This window comes from Chelonia mydas, chromosome 19 (genome assembly GCF_015237465.2).
Source record: "Chelonia mydas isolate rCheMyd1 chromosome 19, rCheMyd1.pri.v2, whole genome shotgun sequence".
NCBI lineage: Eukaryota > Metazoa > Chordata > Testudines > Cheloniidae > Chelonia > Chelonia mydas.
This window is the reverse complement of record NC_051259.2, coordinates 12127104-12149604: the sequence shown is the minus strand read 5'-3', so window position 1 is coordinate 12149604 and position 22501 is coordinate 12127104. Positions and strand designations below refer to the sequence as shown.

The window sequence follows — 22501 nt, the reverse complement described above, 5'->3', positions numbered from 1 at the left end:
CTACCCCCCCAACTCCTCCTGCCCCACCTCCCAAGTTACCCCAGCTCCTCCTGTCCCTGCCCCCACCCCATCCTACCCCCCGAGCTCCTCCTGCCCCACCTCCCAAGCTACCCCAACTCCTCCTGTCCCTGCCCCCACCCCATCCTACCCACACCACCAGCTCCTCCTGCCCCACCCCCCAAGCTACCCCAACTCCTCCTGTCCCTGCCCCATCCTACCTACCCCCCCAACTCCTCCTGCCCCACCTCCCAAGTTACCCCAGCTCCTCCTGTCCCTACCCCCACCCCATCCTACCCCCCGAGCTCCTCCTGCCCCACCTCCCAAGCTACCCCAACTCCTCCTGTCCCTGCCCCCACCCCATCCTACCTACACCACCAGCTCCTCCTGCCCCACCTCCCAAGCTACCCCAACTCCTCCTGTCTCTGCCCCCACCCCATCCTACCTACACCATCAGCTCCTCCTGCCCCACCTCCCAAGCTACCCCTCACCCCAGCTCCGCCTGTCCCTGCCCCACCCCATCCTACCTACACCACCAGCTCCTCCTGTCCCACCTCCCAAGCTACCCCAGCTCCTCCTGTCCCTGCCCCCACCCCATCCTACCTACCCCCCAGCTCCTCCTGCCCCACCTCCCAAGCTACCCCAGCTCCTCTTGTCCCTGCCCCATCCTACCCACACCACCAGCTCCTCCTGCCCCACCTCCCAGGCTACCCCAACTCCTCCTGCCCCCGCCCCATCCTACCTACCCCCCAGCTCCTCCTGCCCCACCTCCCAAGCTACCCCAACTCCTCCTGCCCCCGCCCCATCCTACGTACCCCCCAGCTCCTCCTGCCCCACCTCCCAAGCTACCCCAACTCCTCCTGCCCCCGCCCCATCCTACCTACCCCCCCAGCTCCTCCTGCCCCACCTCCCAAGCTACCCCAACTCCTCCTGCCCCCGCCCCATCCTACCTACCCCCCAGCTCCTCCTGCCCCACCTCCCAAGCTACCCCAACTCCTCCTGCCCCCGCCCCATCCTACCTACCCCCCCAGCTCCTCCTGCCCCACCTCCCAAGCTACCCCAGCTCCTCCTGTCCCTGCCCCCACCCCATCCTACCTACCCCCCAGCTCCTCCTGCCCCACCTCCCAAGCTACCCCAGCTCCTCTTGTCCCTGCCCCCACCCCATCCTACCCCCCGAGCTCCTCCTGCCCCACCTCCCAAGCTACCCCAACTCCTCCTGCTCCTGCCCCATCCTACCTACCCCCCCATCCTACCCCCCCAGCTCCTCCTGCCCCACCTCCCAAGCTACCCCAACTCCTCCTGCTCCTGCCCCATCCTACCTACCCCCCCAGCTCCTCCTGCCCCACCTCCCAAGCTACCCCAACTCCTCCTGCCCCCGCCCCATCCTACCTACCCCCCAGCTCCTCCTGCCCCACCTCCCAAGCTACCCCAACTCCTCCTGCTCCTGCCCCATCCTACCTACCCCCCAGCTCCTCCTGCCCCACCTCCCAAGCTACCCCAACTCCTCCTGCTCCTGTCCCATCCTACCTACCCCCCCCCCAAGCTCCTCCTGCCCCACCTCCCAAGCTACCCCCATCTGCCCCGGCCCTCGGGCCGGATTCCCGCGCGCCGCCGTTGCTCCTCCCGCCGGCAGGGCCCGCTGTGGGCGGCTCGGGGCCCTGGCTGGCGGCGGCTCCGCTCTCTGCCCGGCCGGGCCCCGCAGGAGGAGGCGGCGGGGAAGCGCGGCGGCCGGAGCGGGCTCCGGAGACACCGTGAGGCGGCGCCGGCGGAAGCGGCGGCGGGGCCGAGCGGGCAGCCGGAGCCGCGGCCCCCCGAGCCCGCCCGGGGCCTGCGGGAGCAGCATGGCCGCCAGCCTGTGGATGGGGGACGTGAGTGCGGGGCGGCCGGGCTGCGGCGCGGGGCCGCTGGGGGCGGGGCTCGGGCAGGGCCGGGGGTGGGGCCGGGGGCCCGACGCCGCGAGCCCGGGGAGGGGTGCGGCCCCCACGCGCGGCCCGGGCACCCGCCCCACGGCCACGCGCACCCTGCCCATCACCCACACGCTGCCCTGCGCCGCCCCACACGTGCCCCCGGCACCCTGCCAGCTCGCAGACAGCGCCGGCCTCCCCTGCCCGCGGCACCCTGCCCCACAGCCCCCCATCTCCATATCCCCCCAGACACCGCGCCCCACCTCCATATCCCCCCAGACACCGCGCCAGCCCTGCCCCCCAGACACAGCCCCCGACCTCCAAATCCCCTCAGAAACCGCGCTAGCCCTGCCCCCCAGACACAGCCCCCCACCTCCATATCCCCCCAGACACCGCGCCAGCCCTGCCCCCCAGACACAGCCCCCCACCTCCATATCCCCCCAGACACAGCCCCCCACCTCCATATCCCCCAGACACAGCCCCCCACCTCCATATCCCCCCAGACACCGCGCCAGCCCTGCCCCCCAGACACAGCCCCCGACCTCCAAATCCCCTCAGAAACCGCGCTAGCCCTGCCCCCCAGACACAGCCCCCCACCTCCATATCCCCCCAGACACCGCGCCAGCCCTGCCCCCCAGACACAGCCCCCCACCTCCATATCCCCCCAGACACCGCGCCAGCCCTGCCCCCCCAGACACAGCCCCCCACCTCCAAATCCCCCCAGACACAGCACCAGCCCTGCCCCCCAGACACAGCCCCCCACCTCCATATCCCCCCAGACACAGCACCAGCCCTGCCCCCCAGACACAGCCCCCCACCTCCAAATCCCCCCAGACACCGCGCCAGCCCTGCCCCCCAGACACAGCCCCCCACCTCCAAATCCCCCCAGACACCGCGCCAGCCCTGCCCCCCAGACACAGCCCCCCACCTCCATATCCCCCCAGACACAGCACCAGCCCTGCCCCACAGACACAGCCCCCCACCTCCATATCCCCCCAGACACAGCCCCCCACCTCCATATCCCCCCAGACACCGCGCTAGCCCTGCCCCCCAGACACAGCCCCCCACCTCCATATCCCCCCAGACACAGCACCAGCCCTGCCCCCCAGACACAGCCCCCCACCTCCATATCCCCCCAGACACAGCCCCCCACCTCCATATCCCCCCAGACACAGCACCAGCCCTGCCCCACAGACACAGCCCCCCACCTCCATATCCCCCCAGACACAGCACCAGCCCTGCCCCACAGACACAGCCCCCGACCTCCATATCCCCTCAGAAACCGCACCAGCCCTGTCCCCCAGACACAGCCCCCCACCTCCATATCCCCCCAGACACCGCACCAGCCCTGCCCCCCAGACACAGCCCCCCACCTCCATATCCCCCCAGACACAGCCCCCCACCTCCATATCCCCCCAGACACAGCCCCCCACCTCCATATCCCCCCAGACACAGCACCAGCCCTGCCCCACAGACACAGCCCCCCACCTCCATATCCCCCCAGACACAGCACCAGCCCTGCCCCACAGACACAGCCCCCGACCTCCATATCCCCTCAGAAACCGCACCAGCCCTGTCCCCCAGACACAGCCCCCCACCTCCATATCCCCCCAGACACCGCACCAGCCCTGCCCCCCAGACACAGCCCCCCACCTCCATATCCCCCCAGACACAGCACCAGCCCTGCCCTATTGCCCCCCAGACACAGCCCCCCACCTCCATATCCCCCCAGACACAGCACCAGCCCTGCCCCCCAGACACAGCCCCCCACCTCCATATCCCCCCAGACACCGCGCCAGCCCTGCCCCCCAGACACAGCCCCCCACCTCCAAATCCCCCCAGACACAGCCCCCCACCTCCATATCCCCCCAGACACAGCACCAGCCCTGCCCCCCAGACACAGCCCCCCACCTCCATATCCCCTCAGACACAGCACCAGCCCTGCCCCACAGACACAGCCCCCCACCTCCATATCCCCCCAGACACAGCACCAGCCCTGCCCCACAGACACAGCCCCCGACCTCCATATCCCCTCAGAAACCGCACCAGCCCTGTCCCCCAGACACAGCCCCCCACCTCCATATCCCCCCAGACACAGCACCAGCCCTGCCCTATTGCCCCCCAGACACAGCCCCCCACCTCCATATCCCCCCAGACACAGCCCCCGACCTCCATATCCCCTCAGACACCGCGCCAGCCCTGCCCCCCAGACACAGCCCCCGACCTCCATATCCCCCCAGACACCGCGCCAGCCCTGCCCCATAGACACAGCCCCCCACCTCCATATCCCCCCAGACACAGCCCCCCACCTCCATATCCCCCCAGACACAGCACCAGCCCTGCCCTATTGCCCCCCAGACACAGCCCCCCACCTCCATATCCCCCCAGACACAGCCCCCCACCTCCATATCCCCTCAGACACCGCGCCAGCCCTGCCCCCCAGACACAGCCCCCGACCTCCATATCCCCCCAGACACCGCGCCAGCCCTGCCCCCCAGACACAGCCCCCGACCTCCATATCCCCCCAGACACCGCGCCAGCCCTGCCCCATAGACACAGCCCCCCACCTCCATATCCCCCCAGACACAGCCCCCCACCTCCATATCCCCTCAGACACCGCGCCAGCCCTGCCCCATAGACACAGCCCCCCACCTCCATATCCCCTCAGAAACTGCGCCAGCCCTGCCCGCCAGACACAGCCCCCCACCTCCATATCCCCCCAGACACCGCGCCAGCCCTGCCCCACAGACACAGCCCCCCACCTCCATATCCCCCCCAGGTGCCCTGCCCCATTGCCCCACAGACACAGCCCCCCACCTCCATATCCCCTCAGACACCGCGCCAGCCCTGCCCCATAGACACAGCCCCCCACCTCCATATCCCCTCAGAAACTGCGCCAGCCCTGCCCCCCAGACACAGCCCCCCACCTCCAAATCCCCCCAGACACAGCACCAGCCCTGCCCCACAGACACAGCCCCCCACCTCCATATCCCCCCAGACACCGCACCAGCCCTGCCCCATTACCCCACAGACACAGCCCCCCACCTCCATATCCCCCCAGACACCGCGCCAGCCCTGCCCCACTGCCCCACAGGCACAGCCCCCCACCTCCATATCCCCTCAGACACCGCTCCAGTCCTGCCCCACTGCCCCCCAGACACAGCCCCCCCACCTCCATATCCCCCACAGACACCGCGCCAGCCCTGCCCCATTGCCCCCCAGACACAGCACCCCCCACCTCCATATTCCCCACAGACACAGCACCACCCCCTACCTCTATGTCCCCCACAGACACCGCGCCAGCCCTGCCCCATTGCCCCACAGACACAGGCCCCCCCCCACCTCCATATTCCCCGCAGACACAGCGCCAGCCCTACCCTGCAGACACAGCGCCACCCCCCACCGCCATATCCCCCACAGACACAGGGCCAGTCTTGCCCATTACACCCTCATGCTGCCACCCCATATCTCCCCACATGCTGCCCTGCCAGCCTTGTATCCCCGCACACATGCAGTGCCACCCCACATCCGCCCCACACATACAGCGCCACTCCTACCCTTCTAGTTCACAGACAGTGCCAGCCTCACCTCCCCTCCCCTGCATGCAGCACCCTGCCCCATTGCCCCACAGACTCTGGGCCACCCCCTACCTTATATCCCCCACACACACAGTGCAGTGGCACCACTACCCTCATCCCGCAGTCCCTATATCCTCCACATACATTGCAACTTCTGTATTTCCCACCCCCACAGATACAGTGCCACCCCTGCTCTCCCCTATATGTGCCCCATACCCCATTATCCCTACAGATAGTGTCACCCCTACCTTCCACACCAGTGCAGTGCCACCCCCACCCCATTACCCCCCCCAGATAGTGCTACCCTCTACCCCATTACACCTACAGATAGTATCACTTCTTACTCTCCTTGGATATGCTGTCATCCCTCTAACCCCCCATACAGTGCCTCGTCCTATGCGAGGTTTATTCCTAAATACCTCTTCCCTATGGTTATTCCTTCTCCGAAAGGCCTCTGTCTCCCTAAATGCTTCATCCCTCAGTTCCGCAATGGTTCCGTTTTGCAGACCATCTTGTTGGGACTGGCTCTGTACACCCTTGCTGGTTTATGGGTGTGGGGTTTTGGACCATGCTGTTGGTGATGCTGGCCCTTCTAAACAGGTCTTACTGCTTTTTTTAAGTGTATAGGCAAAGTGCTTGTCCAGGAGGTTTAACTGGTATGGGTGACACTGTGTGTTATCCCCCCAACTCCCCAATCTAACTTCAACCTTCTCGTTATAGCTGGAGCCATACATGGATGAGAACTTCGTATCAAGAGCCTTTGCCACCATGGGAGAACTTGTTCTAAGTGTAAAAATCATCCGAAATAGATTGACAGGGTAATCGTTTATGTTTACTATCAGTTCATTTTAATAATATATTCTTGCATTTAGATTATCCCTTTCCAAACCACAGGCCTCATTGTGGCCTTGTCTATGCTAGAATTGTTCTCCTTTACATTTCCCACCATTGCTACCAACAATACAGCTACGCTGGTAAGAACAGTGGAAGAAGGTGCTGCCGGTATTTGAATAGGGTTAGGCATCAATCCTATATTGTGTTTGCATGGACTTCTGTGCCCAAATAGAGCACCGCTAAAGATAGTGGGTGCCAGGCAGGCACTGCAATCCACCCCACCAGCACACTACACAGTAAAGGATGAAGGCCTAATGTGATATGGTAGTTACAGTGCTAGTGACCAGTCTACACTAGTGCTAGCAAAGGTGGGAAACATAAAGAAAATACTTATAGTTTAGCCACAGTCTTGCTTGGCTCTTTTGATCTCCGTTACAAAGATTAGAATGAGACTAGTGGATGCAGATTAAAATAAAGTCTCAGCCTTACATAGCTTTGCTTGCAAACATTTAAAACTGTTAGACTCTAGTAGGGAAGTTTGTATTTGTTTTTTTATCTGTTTATTTAGGAAGTTTTAGCAAGTTCACAAATCCTTGCCATGTCACTATCAGAAACAAAACAATCATTACAATGGTTGGCTTTTGTTTAAAGAGACGTTATATGGGAATATAGCCATCAGATCTTTCTGTTTAACAGGGTGTTGCCATATTACAAAGTGAGCATCAGAAATTTGTATTTTATTAAATGAAAAAGTACAAACGTGGGGAGAAAAATAATTACCTTTGATTTTTGAGGGGTTTGTACTAAATTTATTATTTCTCCCTTCCCCCTCCACCTTGTTGGCTCTGTAACTGGAGAATACAGCTGACATGGCCTTGTGCGCTGTCACTTCATTGGAGATCATTTGCTGCTTAGTCGCTCCTCTATGCAAGCTGAGTTAACATTTTGAAAATGTTCTAATTTCAAAATGGTGATTATAGGAAATTCCTCCCCCTCTCTGCATCCTTCAGAGAATCATAAGTATTGCTCTTTTCCCCAGATGGAGTCTAAACTTTTGTAATCTTAAAACTCTCTCTCTCTCTCTCTCTCCCTCCTGTCTTCAGAATTCCAGCAGGCTACTGCTTTGTAGAATTTGCAGATCTGGCTACTGCAGAGAAGTGTTTACACAAAATCAATGGAAAACCACTTCCTGGTGCCACACCAGTAAGTAAACCAAATTAATTAGTAGAGGAGCAGGAATAGGGAGGGATGGAGAAAAGGGATCCCACAATAATTTAGGAATTGAGATAATCAAAATAATCAGCAAATTGGGAGTTCTTCTTTTCTTTAGGAGCTGATGAGTATGCAGTTACTAACGTTCTTTATAGGAAACTCTCTGGAAGGATTTCATTAATTTTTAAGACATATGCCTATTTCAGGTTGAATGGATGGATAAAATTTGGGTAGCAGCAGATATTTGCTTTGTGAATTTCTGATCCTTTGCAGTGTGGTCAAAACATGACAAAAGAAAAACCAGGCAACAGGAAGGAAAAAGCAGGCTACCCTTTGGAACCTGTTACCAGCACAATACTAGCAGATTACTTTGCACAGATTATAATATCTATGTGGGTTGAAATGGAGCTGAGCTTTCACAGAGTTTTGAGTAACTTGGTTTGCCAAGAGAAGCATGAAGTTCAAGCCTCACTTCATTCTTGAACCTTAGCAACAAAAGTTACTCAAGTCCAGCTACACAGGAAATGCTCATCAAAACTACACAAACAATCTAAAATACAGAGTAAAGTATCTAGAAATGTTATGATTGAAGATTTGGTTTCCAGTGTGTCACACTCTATTTGGTTAACATTCCTGTAAATTACACTTCTCTAAATTTGTATTCTATATTTTAATTAAAAATACCAAAATGTGGAAGGTCTCATTTAATGGTGATTGTTGGTACTTTTGTTTTCTCTTCTCTCTGGAGATGTGAAAATGAAAGACCCTGGTGTGTCTCCCAGTCTTCTGCTAACCTTTTAGAATACTTTTGTAGTAAAGGCAGCCAAAATCTCTTGGGGTGGGCAGGCAAGACATCCTGACCTGGGGGTAGATCCTCAACTGGTATAAATTGTAATAGCTCCATTGAAGTCAATTTACACTGGCTAAGGACTTGTCCTCTAAGGCTTTAGCCTACAGACCTGCCAGTGTTAAGCATTTAACACTTGCCATTATTAAGAAAATGGTTTAAAATTAGTGTATTATAACGCACTTTTATTTTTTCTAATTATGATTATAAAAATGTTCTAAAGTGAACCCACATGGTTTTACATATTATCAGTTTCTATTTATCCTTGTTTCAGTCAAAGCGATTTAAACTGAACTACGCAACATATGGAAAGCAGCCTGATAACAGGTAAGCGTTTAGTATTCAAACATTGTCCTTGTTTGTTTGTGAGCTCCCTTGCAAAAGAGTATTCAGAGAGTGCAAATCCATACATTCAGTATTGCTGGACCAGATCAGCTCCTAGCAATATAGAGTAGGGGAATTTTAACTAGAAGCATAAAATTTAAATCTTAATTGCCATTTGGGGCGGGCAGTGCCAGGCAACAAACCAATAATTAAGAAACGAGACTGCTTTAAAGTGTAATTAAACACAGTGGAGAGCTTTATGATACAGTGCATTGCCTTAGCAACTTCCATGCACCTCAAAGTGTTTCACATAATAAAAATGTTTGTATTGTTTATATAATGTCATAAATATGCCTAGCACTTGGCAAAATAAAGACAGAATGCCTGCCCAGAAGAATTCACATAACTGAAGTTGAGAACAACACAGGGAGGGATTGAGGTACATATGTACAAGGTTGACAACAATATGGTTGCTTAGGTGAGTGATATTTGCATCTTAGGGATTACATTTTTATTTTTAGACTCATTCATAAGCCTCTTTGAAGAAGTGCATTTTGAGGAGGGACTCAGAGGTGAGGGTAAAGCTGACAGATGGGGTCAGAAAGGGGGTTCCAGCCATACACAGTACAGACCTGTTTACGCGTGGATGTCGCGAGTCAAGCCGTCATGACCGCGTGTTAATGGAACACAGGTTAAGAGGGCCATGCTGAAAAAAAGTGTCTGTAATTCACTTAGAAAAAAAGCCATTATTTTCGCTCTTTCTGGCTTGCATTTTTTTTCTTTCTTATGAAGTCTGTCATTCGCCACAGACGAATAATTTTGATATTTTCCTCATTTTGCTCCTCCATAAATCTTACAACAGTTTCTACAGTATTAAGGGCTTCTGTGGGCAAAATTTTGACCTTTTCAACGACGTCCTCATCATCGTTGTCATTTAGGCCTGCGTTATTAGAATTCTCGCCATCACTTTCGCGGTCTGATGTAGCCTCGCAGCCCGTTAGTATTTCTTCCTCAGACAGAAATTCTGAAGTCGGGCAATCTTCATCCATCTCCAGCCACTCGGTAATGATTTCTGGCAACGTACCCAAACTAAAATCTTTTATCATCGATACCTGCACTATGCCATGAGGCTTTTTTAAACTACTTATAAACCCCTTGCTGGCTTGGAATGATTCATCCCCCGTTAAATTTCCAAATTTTGTCGCTTGGGCTTGAAGAATTGGCCCACTTAGCAGCATTCCTTTCAGCCTTTCTGAGCAAACCACGAGCGCATGGCTTTGCCTATTGTGGGTTTTGCTGAATAGCGCACATGTTTTCACTTAAGTCCTGTGGCAGAATCAATATTTTGTACAAAGCTGTTCAGTTTAGATTCATTTTTTAGCCGTCCTCGGAGAGTAGATTCATCAATCCCAATAGTTTTTGAAACTTTGGCCTGGGTTTCTCCGCTATTTACTCGATCTATTGCAGCTAGCTTTTCTTCTACAGCGTAGAAACACTGATGCTTGCCCTCTGCCATTATATTAGGCCTACGGTTAAAATTTTCTAATGTAGTATATATATTACTATATATCTACAGTATTATATATCTCTCTAGCGTGACAATGACTAAGCGTGCGTGATACGTCTTTACCAGTATCGGTAAAAACGTACAACACGTTTCCAAGCCGCACTTCCTGTCGATTTCTATGTTAGTGAGCAAATCTGTAGCACTACACAGCGAGTTCCTGTACCGCGTGTTAACGAGTCTCAACGTGTTAAACAGGTAGCCCTGGGAGGCATGGCGCTACCGTGCTTTAAGCAGATTCGCGTATAAACGGGTCTGTACTGTAACAACAATTGTGTGATTAATTCTTGCAGTCGCCCAGTGCGGTAGGTATTAGCCTTATGTTACAGATGGCTAGCCTGAATCACAGAGAGATTAAGTGACTTGCTCAAGGGCATGCTATAAGTCTGTGGCAGTCAGAAGAAGAACTTGCTCTCTTCACTCTGTCCTATGTTTTAAGCACTTGTAGGCTTTCTAACTTTTATAAAGAATTTTTAAATTGTACTTATTCCAAACCTGACATCTATCCATGTGGGAGGATGGGAAGGAACGAAAGGTGTCTTTTATCTCCAGGAATTTATGCTGTTCCATATTGTTTAAGAATTCCAAGAGTCAAAGCATGGCCCCAGTCCTGCAAGCACAGATATATGTACTTAACTTTAAGCACAAGTAGTCTTACTGAGTTCAGTTGCACTACACGTGTGCTTAAACGTTTGCAGCATCAGCACCTATAATTGATAGATTACAACTAAAGGTCAGTAAATTGGAAACTAGCAAATCTACAAATGAGCTATTACCCACAAGTGGGTAACGATGGTTTGAAAATCTAAAGCAGTACATGTGCTGAATGTTATTTTGAAGGAATTAAACCACAAATTTGTTTTTTAAAAATGGTTTTACAGTACCGAATATGAAGAGAAATTAAACCTATTTTCACTGAATTTTCTTTTTATTTCTTTGGGGGTATAAATGTTCTCTTGCCGTGTTGGAAACACAAACACAGTGCCATGAACTAGTGTATGCGGAAAAGGTGAAATGGAGGAGCCACCTGGTTTTGCTGCTCCAACTGAACAGGAAAATACAAACAGCATAAGCAGGGAAAACTTTTTTAATGTTTATTATCTAAATTACCAGTAGCGTAGGTAAAGGCTTTTAAAAATTATATTGGTATCTCCATAGTCCCTTTAACTCATGCCACTTAATAATCAGATGTTTTGGATAGTTTTCTGCTCTTGTTAATATCACACTATTTGTTTTATTGCTATTAATAAAATGTACTCTTTATTGACTCCTTTAGTCCAGAATACTCACTCTTTGTGGGAGATCTGACCCCCGATGTGGACGATGGCATGTTATATGAGTTTTTTGTTAAAGTTTATCCGTCATGTAGAGGTGGCAAAGTTGTTTTGGACCAGACTGGAGTTTCCAAGTAAGTTTACCTTATGCCTTCCTCTCTCTTGCTTCATGTATTGTGAGATCTTTTGAATAAAATAGGCCATCTCTAAACTCATAGACTTTGCCTCTTTCCAAAGGCAGTGAGGGAAAAGGAGTAGTTGTATTAGTTTTGCTTAAGACTTAACCAACCAGATCACAAGACTGAATTTTCTATATTAAATATTCAGTATGTCTGTTTTCTGCTATTCACGATACCATACTTTTGCTACTCTGTATTAGATCTGTGTGTATTTTTATTAAAAATGTTTTATTGCCTGTTAGGAGGTTTTCAGAAGCACTAAGTGATTTATGAACACCAGTCCCCTTTGACTTTCAATGCAAATTTGACTCTTGGATAGTTTTGGATGTTTTAGATGCTATAGGAGCCAGATACCAAACAAAACTGTGATTCACTGTCTAAATATGCTGTAGCTTAACCCTCATTTTCGGATTCTGGAAATGACCCAACCTAAACCAGAAATCTGAAGTCTGCCCTCTTAATATGATTAAATAGGCATCCTAAATGCACCATTTTCTTTTCTGTTGTATCTTCTCAATAAAAGGGTTCTTTGTTCAGCACTCAAATTTAAAAACAGAACATGTCATTGAGGCAAGGTGAGTGTCCTGGTTTTATGTCTGGGGAAGAGTGCTCTGGTCAGATTCTTTTAAGCTGTAAAACCTCCCCACCTTCTTCAACAAGAGCCTGAACAACACCCAGAATTGCAGTGGTTTTATATTAAAGATGTCATTTTTTAAAAAAACCTGATTTAATCGATCAGTTCAACTTTGTGTGTGGACACTTACATCGATTTTAAACGTGACTTACACTGGTTTAGTTTGCCCCTGTACCATTGCGGGAGCAAACTAAACCGGTACCTGTTGAAAACGGGTTATAACTGTGTCTGCTGAGGCATTTGCTCTGGCTTAATTAACTAGTCCAGGCTTTCTTTCCCTTCCAACATCCGCTCTCCACCTGGATAGACTCTCTTTTCCTCTCACTCCTAAGTTCTTGATCTTTCTGCCGCGTCCATTGAGGCAGCCCAGCCCACCCCGGCAAGCTGGCACTACTCAGTTGTGTGCTGCTGAATTACCTCTGACTCACGACAGCCTCTAGATCCCACTCTAAAGCTAGGAAAATGTTCTAAACGTTTTCTGCTGTTGCCAATTCTGGTTCAGCTCTACTGGTCTTAGTGACATTGGAAGCCCTTGTGTTGAAGGGCAGCTGGCTGTGTGCCACTGTTGTTCAAGTGAGGCTGCCCAGAGCAGATATTATTAATATGTCCAGTGTTGCTAATGCTGGCAGAGCAGCGCAGGTGTTAGCAACAACAAGAAACTTTGTAGAAAAGTTCCCGAGTGTAGATGGGCTTGGACTGGGAAGTCTGTCTTAATTCACCCTGTAGAAAAGCAAACTCTTTGCATCACATTGGGACCAGTTTGAGACACAAGTGATGCCCGTGGCTGCTTATTAGCTCTGCACTGCCTGAGAGGCTATACAGGCTGGCTTTGATTCCCCCTTTCCAATACTGCTGCCATAGAAACTTCTGGTCTGATTCTTTCTTCTCCCTCTTCCCTTCATCTCCACAGCTGGAGGTCACACAGATCAAAAGCCTGGTCCTTCTTCACAATGTCTATACAGGTGCCTAAGAACTGTGAGCGGTGCCTACCTTTCATCTTCTCCCTTGCACCACACCCCCGTCCAAGCTTTTAGCTCCAACACATTTCATGCAGTTCCACAAAGGTCCCCAAAAATCCACTTCCACTGATACAAGATGTATATTATTCTGATGCCTTTGAAAATACGGCAATTGTTAGGACATGAAATACTTCAAACACTGCAAATAATAGAAAGTCACTGGAATAGGGAATCATTTAATCCCTGCTAAAAAAAAAACCATGGACAGACTTTCACTTTTGTGTTGACATTTCACTAGCAAAGTATTCTCCCAAGTCCATGTTTTATTAGCTATAGCGTATTCCTAAACCCATATGGGTTTGTCTGAAACATCTGAAAATGGAATGCCTTTTGCTTTAGTGTGATACAAACCATTCCATGTCTTTCTGCAGAGGTTATGGGTTTGTGAAATTCACGGACGAGCTAGAACAGAAAAGAGCCCTGACAGAGTGCCAAGGGGCTGTGGGATTGGGCTCTAAACCCGTACGCTTGAGTGTGGCCATACCAAAAGCGTAAGTATGGGAATAGATGCGTGTTTTGTAATAATTCTCTTTCCTGTTCTCAGTTCATATTCATATTTAGCAGCTGATGATGGAGCAAAATCTCTGTAATTTAAATTGCATAAGACTTTCTGATTTTGTAAATACTTAGTTTAAAATCTGTTCTTAAAATCAAATGTAAAGATCAATTTCAGTTAAAATGAATTATGTGAATGTTGAAACTGGAGTTACTGTACTGAAGTTCATTAAACATTGATTTGGACTGTTTGACTTTTTTATTGCTATGTCTTATAGTGGTGAAAATCATATACAATAAAGAGAACTGAGCTTTTCATACCTGTTTGATTTTTGCTGCATATCTACACATAGGAAGACACTGTCAGAAAGTTTAGGCCTAAAATTTATAGTCTGCATTTCAGAAGAATATGTCTTAAACTTAATATGAATAGAGAGAGCTGGTATTTTTACTCTTTGAAAAGTGTGTGGTTTATATTTAAACATTCCCCTACAGATCTATCAAGCCAAAATTTATGATTTTTTATTTAGGCACCCATCCAGTGCTTTCAGTGCTTATCCCACACAGTAAAATCACAAAACAAACAAGGGAATGCCTTTAAGTGTATCACATAGCCGCATTATACTAACGTATGAGAATCCCCCACTCCAAAAATGACATTCACCAGAAACATTGAAAATAAAGGTTAATCTGATTTAAAATGACAAGCCGAATTTCTTTGTCCAGCCTGAGTGAAGTGCAAAAATTAAACCATTTGAAAAATGGTAAAAATTAAACCATTTGAAAACTAACATTTTTCATTTCTATGGTCCTTTTCAATCCAAAGTACTTCATAAACGGTATCCATATCACAGCACGGAACTGCACCCACCTCTGAGAGGAAGGGGGTAACCGTTCATCACACAACCTGCTACACACTAGTAGTGAGGGGAAGTTTTGTCACAGACTGGGGTATACTACTGTTCTTTTGCAAAGCTCTCAGGGGTCTTCAGCACCCACATACAGAAAAAGGAGCCCCTGTTTTAAAACCCAAAACCACCCCCTAGCCTCCTGCAGTATGCTACACAGTAGTCAGTGTATCTCTACTTTGTCAGATGGATGAAGGGATGAATCCTCCCTGCAGGGATTTGAATCCTGGGTTCCAGTGACTAGTATTCCAGACCTGATGCTCACAATTCTCAGCTGTTCCCTCTCCTACTCTCTAAAATTGTGCTACGTTAATCCAGTAGTAAGAAAGCAAAGTGTTCTAATAATTAAAATAATAGTGGGGGCAGGAGTGGGGATGGAAAACCAACCAGTCCCTCCTACAAATGTATGAGGATGGAAAAACAAACAAAACAAAACATCACCAACAAAAGGTACACCTGAGGTTCACAGTATTGGAAGATGATGTAGATCAAATCATGTCACTCATCTGTTTTTTTCCCTTAAATAGTCTTCATTGTTTTTAACGTCTTTCTTTTTATTTTTTTTAAGTAACCGTGTGAAGACGGTGGAGTACAATCAGATGTACAACTATAATTATAACCAGTATTACCAACAATATCAGAACTACTATGCCCAGTGGGGATATGACCAGAACACAGGCAGTTATAGCTACAGCTATCCACAGTATGGATACACACAGAGCACCATGCAGGTAGGGACATGGCACTAATTGTTTATATTTTAATAATCTCTCATCACAAAAGATCCCAAAGCATTTTACAAACAGGAGAAGGACACCTGTTTTCCTGGGTCCTTGATCTTCCTGCCGCATAAGGAAGCAGAGCTACCTAGCAAACAGCTGACTGGTATTGTGGCCTGCTGCTTTACCTTTATGCTGGGTAAAGGGGTCAGAGCTGTGTAAAGGGACACTTAAAGCCCCAGTTGTGGCTGGGGGAAGGATATCCCTGGTATAGGCACTGTGGATGACAGCCATAAGTCTACCTTTCAAGGATCCCACCACAAGTCCTGGTGTATGGGGTGTGCCAGAGGCAAGTCCTAAGCGTGCCGTACTGCAAGGATTCCAGGAAGGGCTGCATCTTTTAGACCTACACAGAATCTCAGAGCCTACTAGGGCTGGACCCCAGGGCTTGGGTACTACGGATTCTGCCTTAATCAGCCCCTGTGTGAACATCCCAGTGTGTGGCAGCAGTAATAAGCAGGTGATGTTTTCAGACGCAGTTACATATTTGTTGCCCTGAAGATATTTTTGTTGCCCTTGCAGACATATGAAGAAGTTGGTGAGGATGCATTGGAAGGTATGTGTCTTTATTTTAAATCTACGTTGCAACTGGCTGTTTTCATTATATTGATACAGCGTTTTCATGGATTGGCATTTAACATCTGTATTTTTGAATAAATTTGAGGTTCATGAAAGTTTCAGATCCGTAGCGTGGGCAGGTACTGCGCAGACTTCCCTATGAAGTCCCTTACTCTGCACCCTTATTCCAGTCTTACTATTCCAGTCTTGAGCCTTGCCAGGGCACAGACTAATTGTCTTTGCTAGCACTGAGAGGATTGTATGGACTAGTGCTTATACCCTTCCACCCTTGAAAATATGAACTTAAATCCTGTGCAAATCACAAGTTGTTGTCCTTCCTTTAATAAATCTTCTCTGTTATAAAACCATCCCAGTTGTGTATTCTGTTTGTTCCCGTTATCACTGTCCTTTTATATTTAATCAGGAAGCAGCAACAATTTTTGTGCAATGTTCACACTAATAGGCATGAGCTGAGTATGCAACGTGTAGGGTGTCTCTCTCTCTCTCTCTCTCTCTTAAATTGCTACATAAAAAAAAAAAAAAAAAAGTCCAACAGCCAGAGTCTTTACAAGGGTCTATATGAGTATGACATCACTTAACTGGAAAGCTCTCTTTGTTTCTAAAAATATTTCATAATATAAGATAATTCCTCTCCTCTGATATTGATACAGCAAAGCACCAATTAGAGTACCTCTGTTGTGGGGGTTTTTCTTGCTGACTAAACTTGCCCTGTATTTAGATGCTGAATTTTATATAAAACCCAAAAATATCTTATCTAGTAATATTTTTAAATATTCCTCACATGATCTGTTCAAGTCTGATCTGATTGTAGTAATGCTGCATTTTAATCTAATTTTTACACTTCTGTGGTCTGTTTTTTCTTTTTTTGCATTTCAATGGACCAGTCAGTTTCACTTCATACTCTGACTCATGCACTTGCCTGGTGCTTGTGCTAACCTGATAATATAATCTTTGGGTTGCAAATGTGACAGGGGAATATTAAATCCAAACAAAAATGTTTTGTGTTTTTCAGTTGGGTTTTTAGAGTGGAAATATTTCTGGGATTTTTTAATTTGTTTTTTTGCAAATTTGTTTTAACAATCCAAGTACAAGCCTAACTCAACCTCACAGGTCCCTTTAAAGTTTATATTTTTTGTAGTAATAGAATGTCAGCACATTATGCTTTGCTATTCAATTTCAAAGTGCTTTACAAACATTTTCTCCAAATGTAAAATACAGACCCTATTCATACCTACCTCACAGGGGTGTTGTGACACTTGCTCAATTCATGATGAATTTAATGAAATAAATACTACTGGGAATTGTGTGATTTTAGGAGACTTTAATTTCCCAGATATCGATTGGAGGACAAGTACTACTAATAATCATAGGGCCCAGATATTCCTGGATGTGATAACTGACAGATTTCTTTACCAAATAGTCACGAACCAACAAGAAGTGATGCCATTTTAGCTTTATTTTTGGTAAGCAGCGAAGACCTCATAGAAGAACAGGTAGACGACAACGTTGGTTTGAGTGATCATGAATAGGGCTCCGTATTTTTCATGGAGGTCACGGATTCTGTGACTTCCTGGGACTTCTGTGACTTCTGCAGTGGCCAGTGTGGCTGACCCCAGAGCCGACCGAGCAGCTGGCCCTGGGGACAGCCACACTGGCCACTGCTGGAGCGGCTCTGCAGCCAGCCGTACTAGCCAGTGCTGGAGCAGCCCTGGCCCCAGGGCCAGCCACACCTGCTGCTGCTCTGGCGGCTCTAGGCAGCTGGCCCTGGGGACAGCCTGAGCAGCGGCCGATGCAGCTGGTCCCAGGGACCGCCTGAGCAGCAGTCCCAAGGCTGCCGGAGCAGCCGCTGGCCCCCCGGGGCTCCCCCTCCAGCAGTGGCCGGAGCAGCAGTGGGCCCCCAAGACTTCCCCCCACCCCACTGGTGCCATGGGCTCCCATCCCCCTGCAAAGTCCCTTCCCCTCCCCCAAGATTCAATCAGGAGTAGTTATGGTATAAGTCATGGACAGGTCACAGGCTGTGTTTTTTTGTTTTTTGCCCATGACTTGTCCATGACTTTTACTAAAAATACCCATGATTAAATTGTAACCTTAATCATGAAACAATTCGGTTTAATCTAAATGCAAGGATAAACAAAAATAAGTCTGCAGCTAGCGTTCTTGATTTCAAAAGGGCAACCTTAAAAAAATTAAAGGAATGAATTAGGGAAGTAGACTAGACTGAAGAACGCCAAGAATCTGAATGTGGAAGAGGCTTAGAATTACTTTAAGTCAAAGTTGCAGAAACTATCTAGAGCCTGCATCCCAAGCAAGGGGAAAAATTTGTAGGGAGGGGTTGCTGACTAAACTGAATGAACAAGCATCTCAAGCAGGTTATTAAGAGAAAGCAGAAAGTCTACAAGGAATGGAAGAAGGGGCGGATCAGCAAGGAAAGCTACCTCTTGGAGGTCAGAAAGTGTAGAGGAAAAAGTGAGAACTGCCAAAAGCCAATCAGAGCTGGACCTTGCAAAGGAAATTAAAACCAATAGTAAAAGGTTCTTTAGTCATATAAATAAAAAAGAAAACAAGGAGAGAAGTGGGACTGCTGAACACTGCAAATGGGGCAGAGGTTAAAGATATGGCCCAACACCTAAATGAGTACTTTGGCTCAGTTTTTAATAAGATTAATGAGGATCTTGGGAACAGTGGCAGGGTGACTACTGGGAATGAGGATATGGAAGTAGAAATTACCATATCTGAGGTGGAAGCCAAATTCAAACAACTTAATGGGACCAAATTGGGGGGCCTGGATAATCTGTATCCAAGAACCATAAAACGAACTGGCACATTAAATTGCAAGCTCAATAGCAAGGATTTTTAATTACTCTAAACTCGGGGATGATGCCCTGTGACTGAAGAATTGCAAATATGGTATCTATATTAAGAAGGGATGGGGGAAAGCGATCCAGAAAACTACAGGCCAATTAGTTTGACTGCAGTTTTATGCAAGGTCTTAGAACAAATTTTGGAAGAGAGAGTAGTTAAGGACCTAGAGGTATGTGGTAATTGGGATAAAATACCACATGGTTTTACAAAAGATAGATTGCCCCAGACCAGCCTGATCTCTTTCTTTGAGAAGATAACTGATTTTCTAGACAAAGGAAATGCAGTAGATCTATTCTGTCTGGATTTCAGTAAAGAGTTTGATACAGCTCCACCTGGTAAATTATTAGTTAAATTGGAGAAGATGGGGATTAATCCAAGAATCAAAAGGTGGGTAAGGAACTGGTTAAAGGGGAGACTACAGTCTGTCATGCTGAAAGATGAACTGTCAGACTGGAAGGAGGTTACTAGTGGAGTTCCTCAGAGGCAGAGAAAGATTTAGGTATATTAGCTGATCACAGGGTGACTATGAGCCGCCAATGTGATGCAGCCATGAAAAAGGCTAATGCAATCCTAGGATGCATCAGATGAGATATTTCCAGCAGAGACAATGAAGTGTTATTACCAGTATACAAAGCCCCTGTGAGACCTCTTCTGGAATGCTGTGTGCAATTCTGGTCTCCCATGAATTCAAACTGGAACATGTGCAGAGAAGTGCTACTTGACTGATCAGAGGAATGGAGAACCTACCTTACAAGAGGAGACTTGAGGATTTGGCTTGTTCAGCCTAACAAAACAAAGGCTGAGGGGAGATATGGTTGCTCTCTCTAAATACAACAGCGAGATAAACAGCAGGGAGGGAGAAGGGTTATTCAAGTTTAAGGGCCAGTGTTGGCGCAAGAACAAATGGATATAAACTGGCCATCAACAAGTTTAGGCTTGAAATTAGACTAAAGCTTCTAACCATCAGAAAAGTGAAGTTCTGGAACAGCTTTCAAAGGAGAGTAGTGGAGGACAAAAAACTGACTTGTTTCAAGACTTGTTTATGGAGGGGATGGTATAATGAGGTTGCCTGCAATGGCATATGGCCCATCCACAACAGCTATTAGCAAATACCTCCAACGGCCGGAGACGGGACACTAGATGGGAGGATTCTGAGTTACTACGGAGAATTCTTCTCCGGTTTCTGGCTGGTGGGTCTCACCCACATGCTCAGGGTCTAACTGATCATCATATGTGGGGTCAGGAAAGAACTTTCCCAAGGTCAGATTGGCAGAGACCCTGGGCAGTTTTTGCCTTCAGCAGCAGCATGGGGCATGGGTCACTTTCTGGTTTGCACTAGAGTAAATGGTGGATTCTCTGTAATTTTGTCTTTAAATCAAAATTTGAGGACTTCAGTAACTCAGCCAGAAGTTATGGGTCTATTACAGGAGTGAGTGGGTGGGTGAGGTTCTGTGGTCTGCGATGTGAAGGAGGTCAGCCCAAATGATCATGACGGTTTCTTCTGTCCTTAAAGTCTCTGACTGTGAAGTACTTTCAGATGCTCAGGTCGAAAGTTCTCTTGCAAGTGCCAGGAATGTATTGTGAGCCTCTGCATTTGTTTCAATACAATTCATGTTAGTTATTTGTAATCACAATTTGTATGTGACCCATTGATGCCTTGTTTCTTTCCTCTTTTAGATCCAATGCCTCAGATGGACGTGACTGAAGCAAACAAACAGTTTATGGAACAGAGTGAAGAACTCTATGATGCCTTGATGGACTGTCACTGGCAGCCTTTGGACACTGTCTCTTCAGAGATTCCAGCCATGTTATAGCCTCATTGCTGAGGCTCTGTCTCTACACGACAAGCCAGCAGGCACCAGACTCCTACGCTGCACCTGGAACCTGCAGTAGTGAAGGGATGGCCACTCTTCCACCCAGGTCTCTGACTCAAAGTACAGGGGGACTGTGGCATTTCCTGTACACAATGAGTATCGGAGGAGGAGCATGGTAGCTTTTATTCATGGTGAAAATTAGAACTGCAACAGTTTTATTCCTTTGGTCTTGAAATGAACTCTTAATACTTCTTGGGGAATTGTAATTTATAAACTTTAAACAAGATGGCACAGGGGAAAGACTCTTCTCCAATGTACAATAAAAAAAAAAAATTGGTCTTTTAAGTAAAATTATCCTTTGCATTTTGGTTCCTGCTCTTCTCTCTGTTTTGCTACCCATTGAATTGTCTTATACTCACACAAAACTACTTTCAGTAAATATGTTCTTTAAAAAATCACCATCAATCACCACTCAAACGTCTCAACACCTCAACATTGAATGGGTAAGGTGGCTGTAGATCGCAGGGAAAAAACGCAGACAAAGGCTTTTGCTATGCTTTATCTATACACCAATATAGAGCTACCAGGCTTCTAGCATGGTGATCTTGAGCAATCTGGACAGGGAGGGTTTTTTGGGAGGTGGAGAGGATGAGTAGTAGTATTAAACTATCATAGGCTAATGCTCTCTAGCTAGCCATTAGCACAGTTTTGCTTGCCTAGGTCTTGATGTATGTGTGAAGAATTTCTCCCCCACTGGTCAGAGAAACAACTTACAATGTTGCTAACAGCAATCTCATTTAGACGTAGTTCCATCTACTACAGTCCTATTGATGTGGACAGGCCTTGATGGTCCATTAAGATTCTAAGCTTTACTTTTCCTGTCCTGTCTGAGTGAATGTTGTAAAATTTAAAGTCGTGAATGAGAAATGGGTCAGAGCAATGTAATTAAATACATTGTGCAACTTCCAGTATGCCACTCGCATGAAAGACCGTTTTCTACTGGCTGTTGTATATGCTGGATGGGGTAGCAATGTACTTAAGATAATACTGTGTTGCGTTAGGTGTGACAGGGAAAAAAAGGCACTTATGTACAGACTAGTATATTAAAAGCCCTTTTCAGGTTTTGGTGCCATAAAGTCCTTTGTGAAATAGGAGCAGACAAACTACCTGTAATAAACATCTACCAAGAAAGCATTTGGTAACTAAAATTGCTACTAAGAAGCATTTAATTGCCCCTCAGTCCATGTAGGTGCAGAAATTTGCAGCAAAAGCTATGTACTTCAACGAACCTGCTGTTATGACAAGGCTCTTTCCATAATTAGAATACAGATCAGTCTGTTTTTTATCAAGTGCAATGGAAATAGTAAACATGAAATGTTTCATGGGGCAACTGTGACTTATGTATTCAGTGTCATTTTAAATGAGTGACAGTAAGGGAAATATAGAATCTTTACATTCTTTGCATGTGTATATATATAGATAGGTCTCCCACCATCATCTTTACTTGCCCAGTTGAGTTGACATTGTTTTGAGCTATGATTGTATTGGGCTTAAGGATCTGAGCGTTCTGTGAGGATACCTTTTGTGATTAGTACAGTTGGACAGGTGGGAGGAAGCTGAGTGCATTATTCTGCTGATGTCACTGACCAGCAGTGTTACATGGCAAGACTGTCTCCCTTTGTTTCTGAGGTTTCGCTT

At 47.9% G+C, this 22501-nt stretch overlaps 1 protein-coding gene across 2 annotated transcripts; it reads left to right on the top strand.

Moving 5' to 3' along the window:
• Nucleotides 1–1710: 1710 nt before the first annotated feature.
• LOC102929712 (tRNA selenocysteine 1 associated protein 1) lies at nucleotides 1711–21171 on the top strand. Of its 2 annotated transcripts, none has more exons than XM_037881905.2 (9): nucleotides 1711–1865; nucleotides 6200–6297; nucleotides 7417–7516; nucleotides 8647–8699; nucleotides 11537–11668; nucleotides 13738–13857; nucleotides 15338–15500; nucleotides 16071–16104; nucleotides 20667–21171. In XM_037881905.2, exons 1-9 carry the CDS (start codon nucleotides 1839–1841, stop codon nucleotides 20801–20803), a joined length of 864 nt encoding a protein of 287 aa, XP_037737833.1. In that variant the 5' UTR covers nucleotides 1711–1838; the 3' UTR covers nucleotides 20804–21171. The 2 variants fall into 2 exon arrangements, with proteins under 2 accessions (XP_037737833.1, XP_043388230.1); XM_043532295.1 differs by lacking the exon at nucleotides 1711–1865 and adding an exon at nucleotides 5846–6079.
• The last annotated feature ends 1330 nt before the right edge of the window (nucleotides 21172–22501 follow it).